The sequence below is a fragment of the Sebastes fasciatus genome, chromosome 15, assembly GCF_043250625.1.
Source record: "Sebastes fasciatus isolate fSebFas1 chromosome 15, fSebFas1.pri, whole genome shotgun sequence".
Classification (NCBI taxonomy): Eukaryota; Metazoa; Chordata; class Actinopteri; order Perciformes; family Sebastidae; genus Sebastes; species Sebastes fasciatus.
In genome coordinates this window covers 25,550,572-25,569,341 of record NC_133809.1, presented here as the reverse complement: position 1 = coordinate 25,569,341, position 18,770 = coordinate 25,550,572, and the positions used below count along the sequence as shown (strand labels likewise).

The following is an 18,770-nucleotide window of genomic DNA, read 5'->3' as shown; positions in this document are numbered from 1 at the left end:
CCTGTGGGGTGTTACATAGTTAACCCAGTTCTCCCAGCGTGACACAAATAATTCCAGTTTATGGTTGACATATGCCGCTATCCTCTCCATTTTGTAAATGTTCATTGTAATGTCCATCCATGTATTTAGAGATGGGCTCTCCTGTGATAACCACTTCCTCGTAAGCTACCAGCAATACATTTAATAAATATTTGTCTCTTTTCAGCCATTCTTGAGGCATAAGTCCAAAAAAACAAAGTCTTACTCTTCAGGGGAACATGACATCTGAAAATGTCTTGTAAGGCATTCCTGTATGAATCTTTCTCCAAAAGTCTTAAATGATGGGACAATCCCAGAAAACATGATAATGATGTGCATTTAGATTTCCACAATTTGTGTAATAAAATACCTTATCAGACTTTTCCAACTAAACTCCCTCCAATATCTAATTTACTAGGAGTAAAGCCTGTGTTATATGCACAACATTTAAGGATGGCAATATACCGCTCGATCAGCCATCTTGTCTCTGCGTAGGTGAGCCGTTCTCTGTGTTGTCGTCGGTTATACAGTAGGTTGTTCAGCGGCATTTTTCTTGTTTTCCATCCCTTTTCCCCATCTTCTCCCCGCTTGCTAAAGCAATTATTCTCGAGGAATGTTATATTTGGCAGCCTGGCGGGGCTAAGTAGATTTTTTTGGTGGAGCTGTTATCCTAGTCTGCCATTCAGGACGGTGACATCACCGGAACTCCTTGCTTTTAATTTGAAAACAAAACCTCTCAAACTGCTAAGTGTATGTGAGTGACATGTGAAATAAAGCACATGCGTGGTATGATTAGTTTAAAAACAGACTTACCTGAGTTTTCAGCGTCCTCTCTGTCTGCAGCTGCTTGTCAAAGGTCTTATTCATCTGGCTGATCTGCTGCTCCCAATCCTTCGACTTTTCTGATTCTGACAAAAAAAAAGACACACACAAATGATAAATGTCAACCCTGACAATATAATACAATGTTAAGTTAAATTATAAAACATTTTAATTACCTTCTATTGCCTCCCTCAGTTTGTTGTTAAGCTCCTCCTTCTCATTGGCTAGGTTGGCGACATCACTGGTCAGGGTTCTGTTGGCTTCCTCCAGCTGCACAGAGCAGGATTCACAGGTCATATTCACTACATTATGGGTAATTATGAGCACTGTCTAAGCTGTCTGCCACTACCACCTGAACTCAGTTCAGTTGACCCCAAAAAATCAAAACTACATATTTTTGCTCTTACCCGTCGTGCTATTTATCAATCTAGATGGTTTTGGTGTGAGTTGCAGAGTGTTGGAGATATCAGCCGTAGAGATGTCTGCCTTCTCTCCAATATAATGGAACTAAATGTCACTCGGCTAGAACTCAACAGCAATGTCTCTTTCCAGAAATCCTGACCCTGTTACTCAAGATAATCCACAGACCTTGTTTCATGTAGGAAGTAAGGCTGTCAAAGTTAACGTGATAATAACAGGTTAATGCAATAGTGCAGATAAGCACTATTAATTAGTGGCGTTGTTTTAACGCCACTAATTTCTTTAAGGCAACTTGCGATTTTTAGGTTGTAGCGGGCTTAGTTTTCAAGCTAGAGTGAAGATACTGGCATCATATGAAACTAGAAAACCTAAGGAATCCATTGGTCCATGTCATACTAGCTTGTTGCGAAGCAGGTTAAATAACTGCAAACTTGCGATACATTTTGGGTGAGGAAAAACTGGCATGGAGGCCCCTTGACCTCTGACCTCAAGATATGTGAATGAAAATGGGTTCTATGGGTACCCACGAGTCTCCCCTTTACAGACATGCCCACTTTATGATAATCACATGCCGTTTGGGACAAGTCATAGTCAAGTCAGCACACTGACACACTGACAGCTGTTGTTGCCTGTTGGGCTGCAGTTTGCCATGTTATGATTTGAGCATATTTCTTCATGCTAAATGCAGTACCTGTGAGGGTTTCTGGACAATATCGGTCATTGTTTTGTGTTGTTAATTGATTTCCAATAATAAATATATACATACATTTGCATAAAGCAAGCATATTTGCATATTAGCAAGCAAAATCTCCCTTTAAGGTACATTTTGAACAGATAAAAAATGTGTAATTAATTTGCGATTAATCACGTTTAACTATGGACAATCATGCAAGCCCTAGTAGGAACTAGTATCTTTCTACAGAGCTTAACCCGCCAACCATATTACCGTGCAGAAGGAAGCGTGCATCTACTCATTGACGAGAGGCTCATAGCTAAACGATACTGCTAGCTCACCTAGCACCACTGAGCTAGCTAACGTTGCATATCAGCCGAGGAGGACGCCATTAATGTTTACATCTCACGCTGTCACAAGTGCGGTGATACTGTTGGTGTGTGTAGTTCAGTAGAGAGAAATAGTTCTCTCTAAAATAGTTCCTAAGTAAGAATAGTTCTACTAATGTAGTTCCTACATGAAACTGCTCACAACACGGTCTGTGGATGATCTTGAGTAACCGGGTCATGATTTCTGGAAGGACACATTGCTGTTGAGTTTTTTTTAAATGTATTTCTATGGCGCTTTGAGCACCACAAGCCAAGTGCCATGTAGTTCCATTATATTGGAGAGAAGGCGGACATCCCCACAGCCGATGACCTACAACACTCAGCAACTCACACCACAACAATCTAGATTAATAAATAGCACTACAGGTAAAAGGAAAAAGGTGTAGTTTTGCTTTTGGGGCAAACTGTCCCTTTAAGTCTGTTTTCATGACGTCTTTATACAGCTTGAGAATGCACTGAATTCACATTTTATTGTTGTTCATCATTTTGTACTTCAGTAATGAGGCAAGCTATCCTCTTTATTTAATGTGATCAGATCATCTGGATTTAACATATCAACTGTAAAGACAGGAGACAACTCACTGAATTGATGGTGATGTCCTTCTCAGACAGCTCCTGCCGGTGGCGGGCCATCATCTCCTTCAGCTCCAGCTCCTTCATTATCTTCTCCTTCTCCAGGTCCGAGTACTGCTCCTCAGCGATGGAGCGCGCCAGCTGCTCCGAGTCAGCCTTCGTCAGTGTGATCTCAAGCTGAGTCGCCAATGAATCCCTGAAAGACATTTTAAAAATAAAAACATCAAATGACAGGCTGAACAACTATTAAACTATTAATAATAAATTCACAGATGTAAATTAAAGGACTGCTTCTTCCTTATTTTGTCTTTTTTTTTTCTGCTGACGAATTTTGTCACTGATGTTTAAAATGGATTAAAAAGAAAATATTGTATATTTCCAAGCAGCCAAACCACCTCTCCTCCTGTAGCTCCTGCAGAGACTGCTGCGCATCTTTGTAGAATTTGTTCCTCTCCTCGCACTCCTCCTTTAGTTCACGAACCTGGGTCTTATATAGCGTCTGGAAAACACAACAAACAAGTCAAACACACATTGTGATGCCTCCATGCACCTCATGAATGCAGCAACGTACTACTGCGCATTTCCTCTGGGGAGACTAGAAGTAAAACATTTCCATAAAGACATACCTTTCCTGAGGAATAATGAATATATACAGTAAATACAGATAAGCCATAAAAAAAAATATGATAAAGGGAATCATATCATTTGGGTTTTATTAAAAGGGACTGTGTGTAAGTTTTTACACATATATGCGTGTTTTAATTGTTTTTTATTGCTAATGTGTGAACAGGTTGTAACCTAACCTAAAAAATTAGACCTTCTGCGACTTTCTGGGTTTCCTCTATCAGCCTGTAGACTGATTTTAAGGTGAAGAATGCGGGCCAGTTTTACCGGGAAAATCCAACGGATGTCACGTCATGCGCGCTCAATGAGTGCCTTTATTTTCAGCTCCGCTACAGGGCTAACAGTGTGCAACCACAGCTAACGTTCGGTTAGAAATGGAGTCCGCTAACACCAACAAACGACCAGTCCCCACCACAAACTCAAACTCCATGAAAGCACAAAAAAAAAAACAGTTATATCTAGAGAAGCCCGTCTTGCAAAACAAGAATGAGACCGAAGTTGGAAGAAAACTAGTATTGTGGGAGTGTGTGTGTATGAAGGAAATGAGTGGTGAAGCAAGAGAGAGAGAGAGCGGCAGCGAGTGTGTGAGAAAACGAGCGAGCGGTGGAGCAGAAGAGAGTTAGTTAAGGTCTGAGAATATCAGTGAATGTACAGCGGAACTCGCCGTTTGTGCAGACATGTGTTGTTTCCTGCTGCTGAGTGAAGTAGCGGGGCTCCGGAGCGAGAAACGTAATCAACTCTGGCCCAGGAGACCAAAACTACGGTGTCTCCCCTGTGCCTTCTGACCAAAGTTGGGAGGCTGAAGCAGGAAAAGTTAACAACAGGATCAACATCGGCCGGGCCTTCGATTCACGGAGGGACCTTCGTCTGGTAAGCTAACATTACTGCCAAGCATGTGAAATATACAGTATAGTGATATTGTGGTTTTAGCTGTCAATCACGTTCAGTATCGTGTGTGTCTCATCACTGTTTTGACCAATGTTCGCTCATGTCTACGTATTAAGAGCACAAGCGTGAGCAACAGGACGCTTACTGCCATTTACTTAACGCCCACAGGTGTCACTGTTCACAAGAACTTTCTGATTCTTACATAGAGCCCTTTTAAGCATTAGATTATTCCATTTACACAGATACAGCGTACAGTACAGTGTAGAGTGTTGTTCTGATGGCACATTACAGCCCACACACTCAGCAAGCAAGATGCAGGACAATAATGTGTTAGTCATCTCACATCCACGTTTGTAATTACAGAGCAGAATAAAGACTCACAGAGAAATACTGTTCAGCTTCTAACTGGTCCTGCAACTCCTTCATTTGCCCGTCTGTGTCCTGTCTTTCTCTGCAGTCAAAAGAAAATGTAATTATATGACTCATCATCCCTCTTTGTGTCAAAATATGATGTGTCGACTAGGAATGCTATAAAAGAATTAAATCAAAAATGTGTAAACTGACTTGCGCAGCTCTTGGTTCTGTTTCTCCAGGCTGCGTTTAATGTCGAGCAGGTGATTCGTTTCCTGCTTGAGCTGCTTCTCGGAGGTTCGCAGAGAATTGAGCTGCTGGTTTTGGGCCTTCAGGTCATTCTGGGTCAGGTTGCGCTTCTGGGTCTCCTGCTCTATCTTCAACGTCAGGTTCTTCACCTGAAAGAACGGAAACAATACACCCGGACAGTGTTTTTATTATTTAAATGTCAGCTATTCCTCTACAGCTCAGAATTGACACACTGTTATATAAGCTGCGAGATTTGTTACTGTAGGTGGCATTTAATATGTAAACACGCACTTCACTGTCCCCCTGCACAGAATATAAACACTCTCTCACCTCCTCAGTCAGCCGGTCCTTGTGTCTGCGTAGCTCGTCTAGTTTCTGCAGGGCCTGTTTATAGTCACAGTCCATCATGCTGCTGTGCTTCTCCAGATCCAGTATTCGGTTCTCCAGACGAAGTTTGGCTCCACGCTCCTCCGCCAGCTTCTGATCCATCTCTGGATGAGTTGTTAATATATTTTCCACATGTTAAAGTCATGTTAACAAATAGTGACGAGTATGTAAAGCTGGAATAATAAATGCACATTGTGTATGACTAGACAACATCTAATGCTTTAAACGTTGAGTATCTGCCGATACCAATCCGATACTGTCTTTTTCCTTCTCTTAAACAACTAAGTTTAATAAATTTAATAACTTGAGTTACCTTGGTTACCTAGCTTGGTGCCCTTACCCTTCATGGACTCTGACTTGGCGCCCTCGATGGTTACTTTGATCTTGCTCTTGTCTGCCAGCATTGCCCTGGTGGCCTTATGAGAGGCCTCCCCCTGCTCCAGCTCCTGCTGCAGCACCTTCAGCTTGTAGGTCAAATCAATCTCCTTGTTGCTCTTCTCCTGTACAAAGAAAAACAATGAGAGCAGAGATAAACCCAGTGAAACTCTACGAGCAAAACGCAGCTGGCAACCACAAATCCAATAACATAATAATGACACGGTGCCAAACGCTACACTCGCTCAACTTCAGACTTCCTGCAGCAGAGTACAGCTCAGAAGAGGAAAACTAATTCAACAAGGCAAAAGTGAGCATGGCTCACAAACCCCCGGTCACCGCTTGACCCCTACTGAAGTAGGGCCATAGGTTTTGCCCCTTTTGGAACTAATGGAATTAATGGGCATTTACTAATTAACTAATGGGCACCCCTGGACTTCTCACCCCCAAAAGGCACAACTAGACCACACTGTCAACCATCATAACAAATTTGAAGTTCCTAAGTTAAATAGTTTTCGAGTTCGGAAACTCCGGAAACTAAAGTGTGACACGCGAACGGACGGACGGACAGGCGGAGTGCTATATACCCCTACATTGTCGCGGGGGTATAGTTTAGATTTTTTGACGTGGGGTTGTATGAGGTACTTATGCCGTCAGACAGCCCTTTCCGACAGGGAACTGAAGCCGTTAGCTATGCTTCCTTAAAAGCCACCAGACTCCTTTGACAAAAACAGTCAAAGGAGCATGGTGGCTTTGAAGAGAGCATACTATAAATATTGGCTTCAGTTCACTGTCGTAAAGGGCTGTCTGACAGCAAGGTAAAGCGATGAAAATATTCTAAATATAGTGTAATATTGATTTTTTTAGGTGTCTAAAATACGCTTTGCTGCCGTGTTGGTACTCCTGTCTGTTTCTCCAAACTGGGGGCGTGCCGACCGTCATCTACTGTAAGTAATACTATAGATAAATACTTCACACAACCCCACTTCAAAACATCCAAACAATCCCTTTCACATAATCTGAAATCATTAGCAAAGAATTAAAGCACTGAGTGATTATAGTACATCAACCATCCGTATAATCGAGGAGCAATGTTCTTCTATAAAGTCCTTAAAGTATCAACTTCAGGATCAATATGCCCTTTGAATTATTTAGTCAACCAAATAGACCTCACAAGCTGATCCGTGTAAGTACTTGGATGATTACAATTCTATAAAGATGCTGGCCATTATGTGTAATCAGCAATTTATTTGTGATTGTTAGTTGTACAATAATCTCTAAAGATTAAGGCTTCAAACCAGTTACAGACCAGCCTCTTAAATGGGTTTGTAGATTATGTCTCTGTCCTCTGTTGTGATGCTCTTACTGCAGTAAAACATGTCATCATAAAAAACACTAAGCTGAATGCCTTAATTAATGATTTAAATGTTTTAGACTGGTGCCAGATAACCCAAGACAAAGTACTCTGGGGAAGAGTCTTTCTGTTTATTTCCTCTTTGCAGTTGAAGATGTCTAAATTAACCCTCAGGTATTCGTATTACATTACATTCATTGCAAGAGAGCATCCTCTTGCAAAAGAGATTTTGATCTCAATGGGACTTACTGGTAAAATAAAGTTGATAAATAAAATCCCAATGCTAAAAAATGAGGAAGGCTGTAAATACTAAAAAGTTAAGATTTACAAACCAATGAAGAATACAGTCCATAAGAGGTAAACGTAAACTAGAATCACTGCCTCGTGGTTGTACGCCTCCGCCAACCAGTCAAGTTGCAGTTTACAGCCATGTCTGCCCAAAATGTCATCACTTCATCATTTTATCCTGTTAGACATTTGTGTGAAATTGTCATAATTAGCATATAAATTCTTGAGTTTGGCGAAACATGTGTTTTGTGAGGTCACAGTGACCTTTGATCACCAAAATCTAATCTGTATATCCGATCTTTGAGTCCAAGTGGACGTTTGTGCTGAATTTGAAGAAATTCCCTCCAGGCGTTTCTGAGATGTCACATTCACAAGAATGGGACAGACGTACGAATAACCCAAATACATAGAGCCTCCGGCTACGGCTGTCGCTGGCGTGGAGCCATAAAAATTAGTTATCATCTTTCGCCTGATTTTCTGGTTTACCTTCTCCAGATCGGTGTGTTTTTCCTGAAGCTGTCTCTTCTCGGTCTCAGTTTTGGACAGAGTCTGTCTCTGCTGGCGGGCCTCCTCCTCCAGGCCGGAGATACGTCCTGCAAGACAAAACCAAGAGAGTCCTCAGAGAAACAGATCTCAAACAGAAGACAAAAAAACTAAATTTAGTGGACGTTAGGAGCGTTATTTAACCTCCTTCACAACGAGCTAGTATGACATGTTTGGTACCAATGGATTTCTTAGTTTCATATGATGCCAGTATCTTCACACTAGCCTTTAAAACTGGGCCTTGTACAACCTCTGAAAGATTGAATTGTGTTAATGAGTTAAAGACTATTAGTGGCGTTAAAAAAAAATTGCGTTAACGCGTTATTATTGCGTTAACTTTGCCAGCCCTAGAATATTTACATGGTTCAAATGAATGCTTATTCCTCCAAGAAGAGAAAGAGAAAGCACTTCATTGCAGATTCAATTACACTGTGCTACGTTGTTTGATTTGTAAATACAACATCTGGTCAGTGCAGCCGATGACCAACAACTGCAGTTTGACAAAAGCCAAAAAAAAGAAAGTTGACTGAGGCTTTTACATGTTGAAACAAACAGAGAGCAGAGCAGAAACCTGGGTGTGTAACCCGCACTGTGTTTGCTTCCAGTATGACCTCACCTCAATTAACGCAATCAGATAAAAGCTTTCATATGACAGTTTAAATAGCCTGAGTACTGCCTTAAATCAGATTGAGGTTAAATTATTAGCCTTGATGTTAACATACTCCCTCGTAATGCACAGTCTGCTACTGGTGCACACTGACCGGCTGCAATGGAGAAACCGGCTGTTGTGTTGTTCAAGGGCAGAGAGAGAATTTCATTTTTTACTCTCTATACTGACATTTGTTCAACCAGTGTGACAAACGGGGCTTAAGCCTTGTATCTCTAAATATCAGATGTATTTGTTCTCGTTTGGATCGAGGCCGTTGTGGCTCTGCAAAGCACCTCCAGACAAACCTGTCCTGATGAAAGCTCTTCCAAATGAATTCGAATCAACACACATTCACAGATAGTGACGGTGCTGTTTGCTGAATGGATTCTGACTATGATGCTGCTGCAGTGCAAACTTCTTATTAAGGCCTGAAAAGACATTTTGCTGCCCTCTGTATTGGTGTGTCACATTGCTCTTGCCCACCTAGCTGCTCTAGTAAATCTGCCATGTAAGCTGCTGGGCAGACAGAAATGACTGAGATACCACATTTTTGTCCGAGGCGTGTAATAGAATTTCCACCTCATAAAAACACAGGGAACTACTACAGTATATCAGAAACTCCTTGAAAGGATAGTTCGGATTTTTTGAAGTGAGGTTGTATGAGATACTTATCAATAGTTAGTGTATGACCTACAGTAGATGGCAGTCAGCACGCTACGGAAGCATACCCATTTTGACAGAGGTCAAGGGGGCCCTTTGAAAATGGCCATGACCGTTTTTACTCGCCAAAATTTAGCATAAGCTAGTATGACATGGTTGGATGGATTCCTTAGGTTTTCTAGTTTCATATGATACCAGTATCTTCACTCTAGCTTAAAAACTGAGCCCGCTACAACCTCCGAAATCGAAGTAATGTGTTAAAGAAATTAGTGGCGTTAAAACAAATTTACATTAACGCGTTATTATCGAGTTAACTTCGACAAGCCTAATTAAATCCCATCTTAAAACCAGATGACCAGTGTTTAGAGACTAGAAATCTTTCCAGATCCTGTACTGAATGCTGCGTGTGTGTGTGTGTGTGTGTGTGTGTGTGTGTGTGTGTGTGTCACCCACCCATCAGGTCGCTGATGGTCTCTGAGCCCTGGCTGTGCTCCCTCCTCTCTGCCTCCAGTGAGGCCTGCAGGCTGATGCATTCCTTCTCCAGGCTCAGCTTGCTGCGCTCCAGCAGGCAACATTTGTCCTGCAGCTCGCGCACGTTGGCCTCCAGCTGCTGCAGCTGCTTGCTGCCCTCCGTCTGGGTTTTACGGAGCCTCGTCGCCGCCTCAGACTCGGCCCGTAGCAACGTGTTGGCTTCCTCCAGCTGATAGAAACAATAATGAAAACATGTGTGAAGATCAGTGAGAGAGGTTTTATTTGGTGACTCATCACTTTGCAATCAAGTACTTTATTTTTTTTAAAAAAGAGGGAAGCTGGTTTAGTGCAGTATATAATATACAATACAGACAGGCATTTTATATATTTTCTGAAATATATTTCTGTCAATATCAAGGCTTTTATTCCATAATGATATCCCTGCTTTGAGAAATAGTGTACTGCAACACAATGGCTGTAATCCCAGAACTCTAAATAAACACATACATGAATAAATAACCTCTAAATTTATAATATTTGATATTTGTTAAGAAATTTGATCACTTTAGCTTATAACATTCATTAGTTTGACTTACCCATCAACATTTCTGTATTTTTACAATATAATGTGGCTTTTTGGATATTAAACATCAGCGCCCACAGACCAAACAGAACTGACTGTATAAGCGACTGACCTGTTTCTGCAGGTGAATGTTCTGCTCATTGGAAATGTGTGAGTTCTGGTTCCTCCTCTTCATGTCATCCAGCTGATCTCGAAGGCCGTTGACTGCACAACACACAAGAACACAGACTGATGTATTATGGTGAATCTCTTCTTCTCTAATGGTTGATCTTTCAATGCGCGGAGCCTCTTATGTACACTGTATTAGAACAACACTCAAGTATTAATCATCCTGCATTATTACGTTTTTAACAGTGACGGGTGTCACAGATCAGAGCAAGACTTACATGAAAATGTGTTGAGTATTATTATGCATCCACAAAGCAAAGACAAGTTAATCAAGATGGCCTACAGACTTGTGTTCCTCTGGTGAGCCTGTTTGCACGCTGTTTAAGACGTCTATTTGACCAGCTGATGGCAGTAACGTCCACATTATTATTATTATCAGTTGGTCTCTAAACTTCATTCAAAACTCTTCTAGTTCAAATGAAAAGCCCAACAAGGTTTTTTTTTGTGAATTCACACAGAAGGTCATATTTCAATAGATCATTCTATCTATTAACTATGATCCCTTGGCACCACAAAGAAAGTATGCCACTGCATTTGTGTTGATTTGATAGCTTTTGAAAAAAGTGATGCCAAAACACACTTCTGCCATTTATTAAACAAACTTTTCCAATGTCTCAATTATTTCATTAAGCAACAGGATAATTAATTCATTATGTCACATTAGGACATATAGAGTGATGCAGGGATGATGTATTTTTGTAGGGCCAACCAGGAAGTTAGCATTGCTCTGGGTTCCCCTTGACAAAAAAACAAAACAATGGGATTTTTCAATTGGGTTTTGGATTAATGCAGAAAATAAGCTCTGAGGCAAACAAATGTATACTGTACACATTTTGTTCATCAAGATAATCTCCATAAATTAATACCACTTCTATGATTTTTGAAGTGTGAATGCAATCACCAGAGGTAAAAAAGCTAACGTTAGGCTATAAATGAACTACACCACGGTCGCATGAACGCGAGTCTACACAACGAGGCTGTAAAGATGAGTCGGCATGATGACGTTTAGCAGCCTCATTTAGCCACCAGCTTTTTTTATGACACATTTAGGCTTCAAAACTCACAAGTAGGGTATTTATTGACGTATTTTATGTCGCAGAACAAAACTTTAAAATCTTACGCTTGTGTTAACCACAGACCTTATTTCAGGCATCTAACTAAAAACCCATGGACCTCCAGACGAGGGAACCTGGAGTGATAAAATGCTTACTCATTTCCAGGTTTTAGGAATCATTCCTGCACCACTTACGCAACAAAATAAATACAAGGACTCATATTAGGAACCCGATCTCCTAGCCATACTTTAGTTTAAAGGAGATCTATTATGCTTTTGTGCTTTTTCCTTTTATTTTAGTGTTATATAGTAAAAGGGCTGCGTAGTTACAAAGCCCAAAGTCGACGCCAAAGGGAGTTCCCCTCCCCCACTGCCTTAAACGCCTTGCTTGAAGTCCTGCCTTTTCTTCCGTAACGTGGTGATGTCACCAAGTATCACATTTCCATAATAACTGCCTAGCGGCTAGTTTGACACATCCTCAAACAAAGCTAGTTAGAGCGGAGCTGTAGCGGGGTCCGAAGAGTTTGGTTCAGTTGACCAATTAGAGCAGACGGGGCTTTTCGAGGGGGGGGGGAGCTCCAACAGAGCGTTTCAGACAGAGGGTGAAAAGAGGTGCTGCAGCACAGCCGATATGAAAAGAATAAAAATAAAGCGTTTTTTGAACATTAAAGCATGTAAACATGTTCTAGTAGACACCCAAAATACAAGTATGAACCTGAAAATAAGTATAACTATAATAGGTCCTCTTTAATGCATCTCGCCATAAAGAATCTCCATTGTGTGTCCGCGTGTGTCTCAGGTCACCTTCATTCTCCAGGCAGCGCTTCCTGTCGGCCTCGCTCTCGGCCTTGCGGTGGCTCTCCAGGCTCTTGTGCTGCAGCAGGGCTTTCTCCCTCTCTAGTTGCCTCAGACTCGACTCCAGATTCTTTCTGCAGCTCACCTGCAATCAATCATTGAATACTTTTTCCTTCAGGGCAGGTTTCACGGTGCTCTGATTCAATAACTCGCTTTATGAGAAATCCAATCAGAGCTCAGCACAGATCCAATCCCAACAGACATTTTAATGTGGCTATTAGAATTCGGCAAGCGCTCCGACCGAACCTCACGGGATGCAACGCATTGGCATTCACCCGAAACATGGTCAAGTGAAAAGTGGGAAATCATTATTCTGATTTAAACATAGGTTTTGGGAAAAGGCCATAAAAATTGGTTGAAAAAGATGGAAGTGGAACGATCCCAGAGGGGGAACCGGGTCATTGCAACAGTAAATATTAAAAGTAGGACAGAGCCCAAAATATGCAAGTGATCTCCAGCACTAACAGGTGTCGGACTGTGTCTTCACTGCTGTTTCGGGGAGGGGATTAGCTTACCTCTTCCTCAAGTTCTTTGGAGATTTTGTCTAGACGGCTAGTGGCAGTTCTGCAAAAAGAAAACAGGATATTTACAAGAGCTGACGGTGATGGTCGCTGTGTTCAAGTCTGCCAGCGGTGCAACATGAAGAAAAAGCTCCTGTACCTGTGTTTGTGCTCTAGATCACCTTTCACCTGCTTCTCATTATTCAGCTGCACCTCCAGTTGGCACACTTTCTTCTGCAATGCTGCTGTCTGTGGAGAGAAAACAACCGACCAATCACACGTGTCCTAGTAGTAATCAAATGTTCAAGTTCAAGACCTTTACTGCATGTCATCCATCTTTCCTGCGACTCGACTGTGTATTATGCAATAAATCGATTAACATAACTGACATTCTCAGGACTGTGTGATCTTTAAACCTGCATGAACTCAGGGACCGCTTCAGGGAATCACAACAAGCTGTAAACACAACACTGACATGTCATCACTTTTTTAAGTAGATAGACAGTTATTCATTTACACATGCTACAACCTCCGAAAGATTGAATAGCGGCTGGGCTAAATCGCAATCGTGTTAATACGCTAAAGAAATTAGTGTTTAATTTAGTTATTATCATGTTAACTTTGATAGCAGTAGTTCTAGACATTACAGAAGAAAACCATTAACCTTCAAAATAACTATAATACTCCTGCTTTACACTCACATGTTGCCAATGTTTGCAGAGCTCAAAACTTAAAGAATTAATAACAAGTTTTATTAAAGAGTCCCATACATCATATTATAAACAAAGCCAGTTTTGCAGTGGCAGTGTATCAACAGGGGATATTAAACTGAAAATAAAACCCAGGTCTTTGTTGTCTTCCTCCAAAGTGGTAGTTGATTTATTCAGCTGCTCAGTTAGGACTGAAGTCAATAAGTGATTAGCTTCTAGGTCTGCCACTTGCATTAAAAGCTGCTTAAGTATTTCTGTGTGACTAAGAACACTGAAATTCTAACAAAGTACAAATAAATCATGGGATCAGAAAACAAAATCCTTTTCTGAGTCATTTCCATCGTAATCCTTAATGTCTGACAGTGTGAAGCTGGATTTGTCGCAATGTCAACAGGCCTGTGTGGTCATGTAAACTGACGCCTGGCTTATGTATTTCCTGAGAAGCGTGGGGACTGACGGCATTACTGGAGTTGCTCACGGTGCAGCAGCAATTACAGTAAAGTGTGTGGAAGTGAAAGAACCCACCTCTCCTTTGGAATTATCGTGAGTCACCAAGACATTGTTGGAGGCATTTAGTAACCTGAAGAGGGAAACGGACAAAAATCAACATAAAGTCAAGATGACAGCCTAGAACAAATCTCTCTGACTGCTGAGGTCCCTTAAAATTAAAAAATACAGCTAGAAAAACTGATGACTTACTGGTCTTCTTTGAAGTAAGTGAAGCCAACAAAGGGTAACTGGTTTCCAACATAGGCTTTAGGTGTGGGGAAAGTTTCTACATCGCCTTTGTCATCTTCAATTTCATCAAAATTACTGGTGTCTATGTCACTGCTCAGCTCTGGGACCACGGGGGCAATCGCTGAGGAAGGAGAGAGAAAGAAAGGAAAATGCAAGTGTGAATTGCTGGAAAAAGGAAGTGCTGTGTAAACAAAAAGTTTCCGGCAGATGAATAATTCTGCAGTTCCAAAAGAGTTTTTGTTTAGAGTTTGAGTCAGGTAAAAGGCTCATTTTATCAGCTCAGGTGGAGCTGCTCGTTGAACTGTAGTGACACTCACTGTCTCTGATGGTGTCGAAGGTCCACTGGTCGTTCTTGAAGAAAGGGTGTCGCTTGATTTCCTCCACGCCGTTTCTGCCCAATCGCACCTCCCTCAAAACAAAGAGAGTGAATGAGTTGTAGAGCGATGACGAAATGCACCTTTTGTCTTCAGTTCAACAGTATCAGTAGCAACAAGCAAACGCAACCTATTGATATATATTGTTTTCTGAGGGTCATTAGAAGCCAGAGCAAAATATACAGACTTTGATTTCCTTTGGCCTAAGGCATCACAAACCAGACGAGTGGTAAACATATGACTCTGTATTAGGGCCATTGTGGGTTAAAAAAATAATAATTACAGAGCTGGGGGAGGAGGTAAACCAGAATTTCCAAGATTAAGATTGTAAATTTATGAGAAAAAAAGATGGGTATTCTCATAAATTTTCTAAAAAAACAACAATAAGGAAACATAGTTTTGTTGTTTTTTTCATTAAAAGGTAGAATATGCAATAATTTCCTAGAAAACAACTTATTAACCGATATAAAAAGAATCCCTCTCAATCATCACTTATGGCCCACTAGAAGTGTGTGGCGGTGTCTGTTTCTGCCGAGACCCTGCAGCCCTCTGCCTGTATTTTCTCTTTTCTTCTTATTTTGCTTTATTCGGGAAGGTTCTGGGTGTCTGCCAACAGCCTTTTGACCCCACGTGGGGGTGTAACCCCCCCGCCAATAACAGAGCACAGGGTGTGTGCAGCCCGTTCAGGTGGTCAAGCATTAGACTCAAGCATCAGGCTCGATGGTCACCCTTTAGATGCTTTGTGGCAGTATTTGACAGATGAGAACGGGTTTGTTACATTGCTGTTCCTCTGTCTCTCCTCTGCTGTGTGCTGCTATCGATGTGTCAGTTTGACCGAGGCACACACACCAGGCAGAGAGGACAGCCTGCCTTTCGGCTGCATTCATTCAAATTCCGGCAACTCCGCACCTTCCCGCAGGGTCGTACGGAGCTGTGCGGAGTTAGTTGTGTGTTTGTTTGTGTTTCAGATCGTAACTGCCATGAAAGAACCAATTTACCAATTTATCATATATATATATATATATATATATATATATATATATATATATATATATATATATATATATATATATATATATATATATATATATATATATATATATATATATATATTATATATATATATATATATATATATATATATATATATATAATATATATAATATATAATATATATATATATATAATATATATAAATATATAAATATATATATATATATATATATATATATATATATATATATTATATATTTATATATATATATATATATATATTATATATATATATATATTATATATTATATATATTATATATATATTATATATATAATATATAATATATATATATATATTTATATTTATATTAAGTATAGCAGTACATAAAAAGTAACCCTGTGCTCCCTCACCATCAGCAGTTGAACATTTAGAAATGTGAAAGTCTGTAACTCTTTCTACCTGTCAGTCAGGAAGGCACAGATGATATTCTTGGCATCTTTGGAGATCTCCACATCATCAGGGAAGTTGAGGGAGTTTTTGTGGTCCATGATCTTACTGTAGGTTCCCACCAGAGAGTCGGCGTAGAACGGTGTGTCACCTAACAGCAGATACAGTGAGTTAGCTATAATAATCTGCACTGAATATTTGGAATCAACAGTTGTTTCTCGTACTGAGATGATTCTAACATGCCATTTACAGTGCAGCGCTAGAAATACAATCCCTTAAAATGTAAATATATTTTCAGAAAAAAACGTCGGTAAAATCCCTGACTTCATTAAATGTTCACTGACCAACGAGCATCTCGAAGATGAAGACGCCTACAGACCACCAGTCACACTCTCTCCCATAATACCCATCTCCTCCCTGGGATTTCAGCACCTCTGGAGAGATGTAGTCAGGAGTCCCGACAGCTGTATCACAGTGCACCATGCCGGTCTGCAACACAAATCCAGGAATTTTGCCATTATAGCCTAAGATCAGTTTTTTTTTTTTTCTCATCTTTAAAGGGATAGTTTGGATTTTTGTTTTGAAGTAGGGTTGTATGAGGTACTTATTCATAGTCAGTGTACTGTAATGTACTGCTGTGGACGGGGGCAGCAGTAAAACGTATTTTGGCCAACTAAAAAAATCTATATCAGTAAGTGGACACTATATTTAGAATATTTTCACTGCTTTACCTTGCCGTCAGACAGCCCTCTCCGACGGGGAACTGAAGACATTATCTAAGCTCTTTTCAAAGCCACTAGACTCCTTTGACAAAAACAGTCATTTTACCTCGCAGAACACAGAATTTGCTGGTCTACCGCTGCCTCGATCAGTTAGCTTGTGCTATTGTATGACTTTAGTGTTTTAAAAGGTTTGTTCGGATTCACCAAAGTCACACAATAACACAAACAAAGTAACCGAGGCAGCAGTAGACCAGCAACTCCGGTGTCCTGCAGGGTAAAATTTCTGTTTTTTAGGGCTGTCAATCGATATTTAATAATAATATTTAATCGTGATTAATCACGATACGTTGAAGAAAATAAGTGACGTTAAAATGAATTTGCATTAAGCGTTATTACCACGTTAACTTTGACAGCCCTACTGATTTTGCCAAAGTCTGGTGGCTTTGAAGAGAGCGTAGATGGATGTAACAGCTTCAGTTTCCTGGAGGAAAGGGCTGTCTGATGGCAAGGTAAAGCATTGAAAATATTCTAAATACTAGAATGGCACTCGGAGAGCGCAGACCTCCGCCAAGGTGCCTGACTTTAAAAACAGATCACAGCTCGCGGTACCGTGAGGTGGTCGGCTTGTTATTAACACGGAGTGTTTCCATGTAACGTATCGGCGGATGCCCCTCTCATTCAGCAGCCTTGTTATGTCTGTATAACGTTACACTACGTTGTCTCTCATCTCGTCATCTACCGCTTTTTTCTTTCTCACCGCAGACGGACAGCAGCTCCCGCCGCACCTTGATGTCTCGCCACACATCCAAACGCGTATCTCTCTGCTCTCAGAAGGAGGCGGGGTCACGTGTCATCAACAGTTGCACTGCACATGTGTTATACCCTGTGGTCTTAATGCTCAGGCTGATCGGAATCCTTAAAAAAAAATCCTGAATCCGGATCGCCACCAAAATCGAATCGATTGGTCATTGTGCTACACTCCACCCCTCCAAAAAAATTCATTCAAATCCATCTTGAACTTTTGGAGTAATCCTGCTAACAGACAGACAGACAGACAGACAGACAGGCAGGCAAGCAGACAGACAGACAGACAGGCAGACAGACAGACAGACAGACAGACAGACATTATTACCTCCGCCAAGGCCAAGAGGTTATAATGTACACCTAAACTGGTATCGATTATTTTTATGTGGGCATTTTTTTATGCATCTAAAATACATTTGCTGCTGCCCCCGTCCACAGCAGTACATTGCTTTGCTCCCTGGTACTCCTGTAGATTTCTCCAAACTGGGGGCGTGCAGATTGTCATCTACTGTAGGCAATACACTGACTATGGATAAGAACCTCATACAAACCCACTTCAAAAAATCAGAACTATCCCTTTAAGACAATGGATTGATATTAATCTAAACATACCCGGAATCTCAAATGTACAACTAACTGCTAGAAGGGCTGATTTAACTACTAGAAAAAGACAGAGTTGTTCTTGAATTAAATTAGGGCTCCCAAGTCTTCATCTGTTGAAGCTAGATAGAGAAGTTTCACTGCTGGGATACAACTCACAGTGTCCATCTTCATGCACGTGCCGAAGTCGGCCAGCTTGAGGTGTCCCAGTCTGTCCAGCAGCATGTTGTCCGGCTTCACGTCCCGATGGATGAAGCCCATGGAGTGAATGGCGTCCAGGGCCATCACCACCTCTGCTGTGTAGAACTTGGCCCATTTCTCCGGCACGTCGTAGGTGCTGGTGAGGTTGACCAGGTCGCCTCCTGGCATGTACTCCATCACCATGTAGAGGAAGTGCTCATCTTGGAAGGCACAGCACAACTGAACATGCCAAACACAAGCATTCATTACTAGAGGTAGCTATTTTTGGCATAGGTGACACACCA

General features: G+C 41.0%; 1 protein-coding gene across 3 annotated transcripts in view; it reads right to left on the bottom strand.

The window, feature by feature from the left end:
* rock2a (rho-associated, coiled-coil containing protein kinase 2a) overlaps positions 1–18,770 on the bottom strand; it is a 53,623-nt gene that overhangs the window by 11,237 nt on the left and 23,616 nt on the right. For all 3 annotated transcript variants that reach the window (XM_074660652.1, XM_074660651.1, XM_074660653.1), the window contains exons 5-24: positions 18,445–18,705; positions 16,504–16,648; positions 16,172–16,310; positions 14,660–14,751; positions 14,304–14,463; positions 14,130–14,184; positions 13,055–13,143; positions 12,910–12,958; positions 12,344–12,479; positions 10,430–10,521; positions 9,717–9,963; positions 7,898–8,004; positions 5,735–5,894; positions 5,338–5,498; positions 4,972–5,156; positions 4,789–4,858; positions 3,291–3,394; positions 2,905–3,091; positions 1,017–1,110; positions 832–926 (exon numbers count right to left, since the gene is read on the bottom strand). In XM_074660652.1, coding sequence (XP_074516753.1) covers positions 832–926; positions 1,017–1,110; positions 2,905–3,091; positions 3,291–3,394; positions 4,789–4,858; positions 4,972–5,156; positions 5,338–5,498; positions 5,735–5,894; positions 7,898–8,004; positions 9,717–9,963; positions 10,430–10,521; positions 12,344–12,479; positions 12,910–12,958; positions 13,055–13,143; positions 14,130–14,184; positions 14,304–14,463; positions 14,660–14,751; positions 16,172–16,310; positions 16,504–16,648; positions 18,445–18,705 — 2,628 coding nt within the window. The remainder of the gene's footprint in view (positions 1–831; positions 927–1,016; positions 1,111–2,904; positions 3,092–3,290; positions 3,395–4,788; positions 4,859–4,971; positions 5,157–5,337; positions 5,499–5,734; positions 5,895–7,897; positions 8,005–9,716; positions 9,964–10,429; positions 10,522–12,343; positions 12,480–12,909; positions 12,959–13,054; positions 13,144–14,129; positions 14,185–14,303; positions 14,464–14,659; positions 14,752–16,171; positions 16,311–16,503; positions 16,649–18,444; positions 18,706–18,770) is intronic.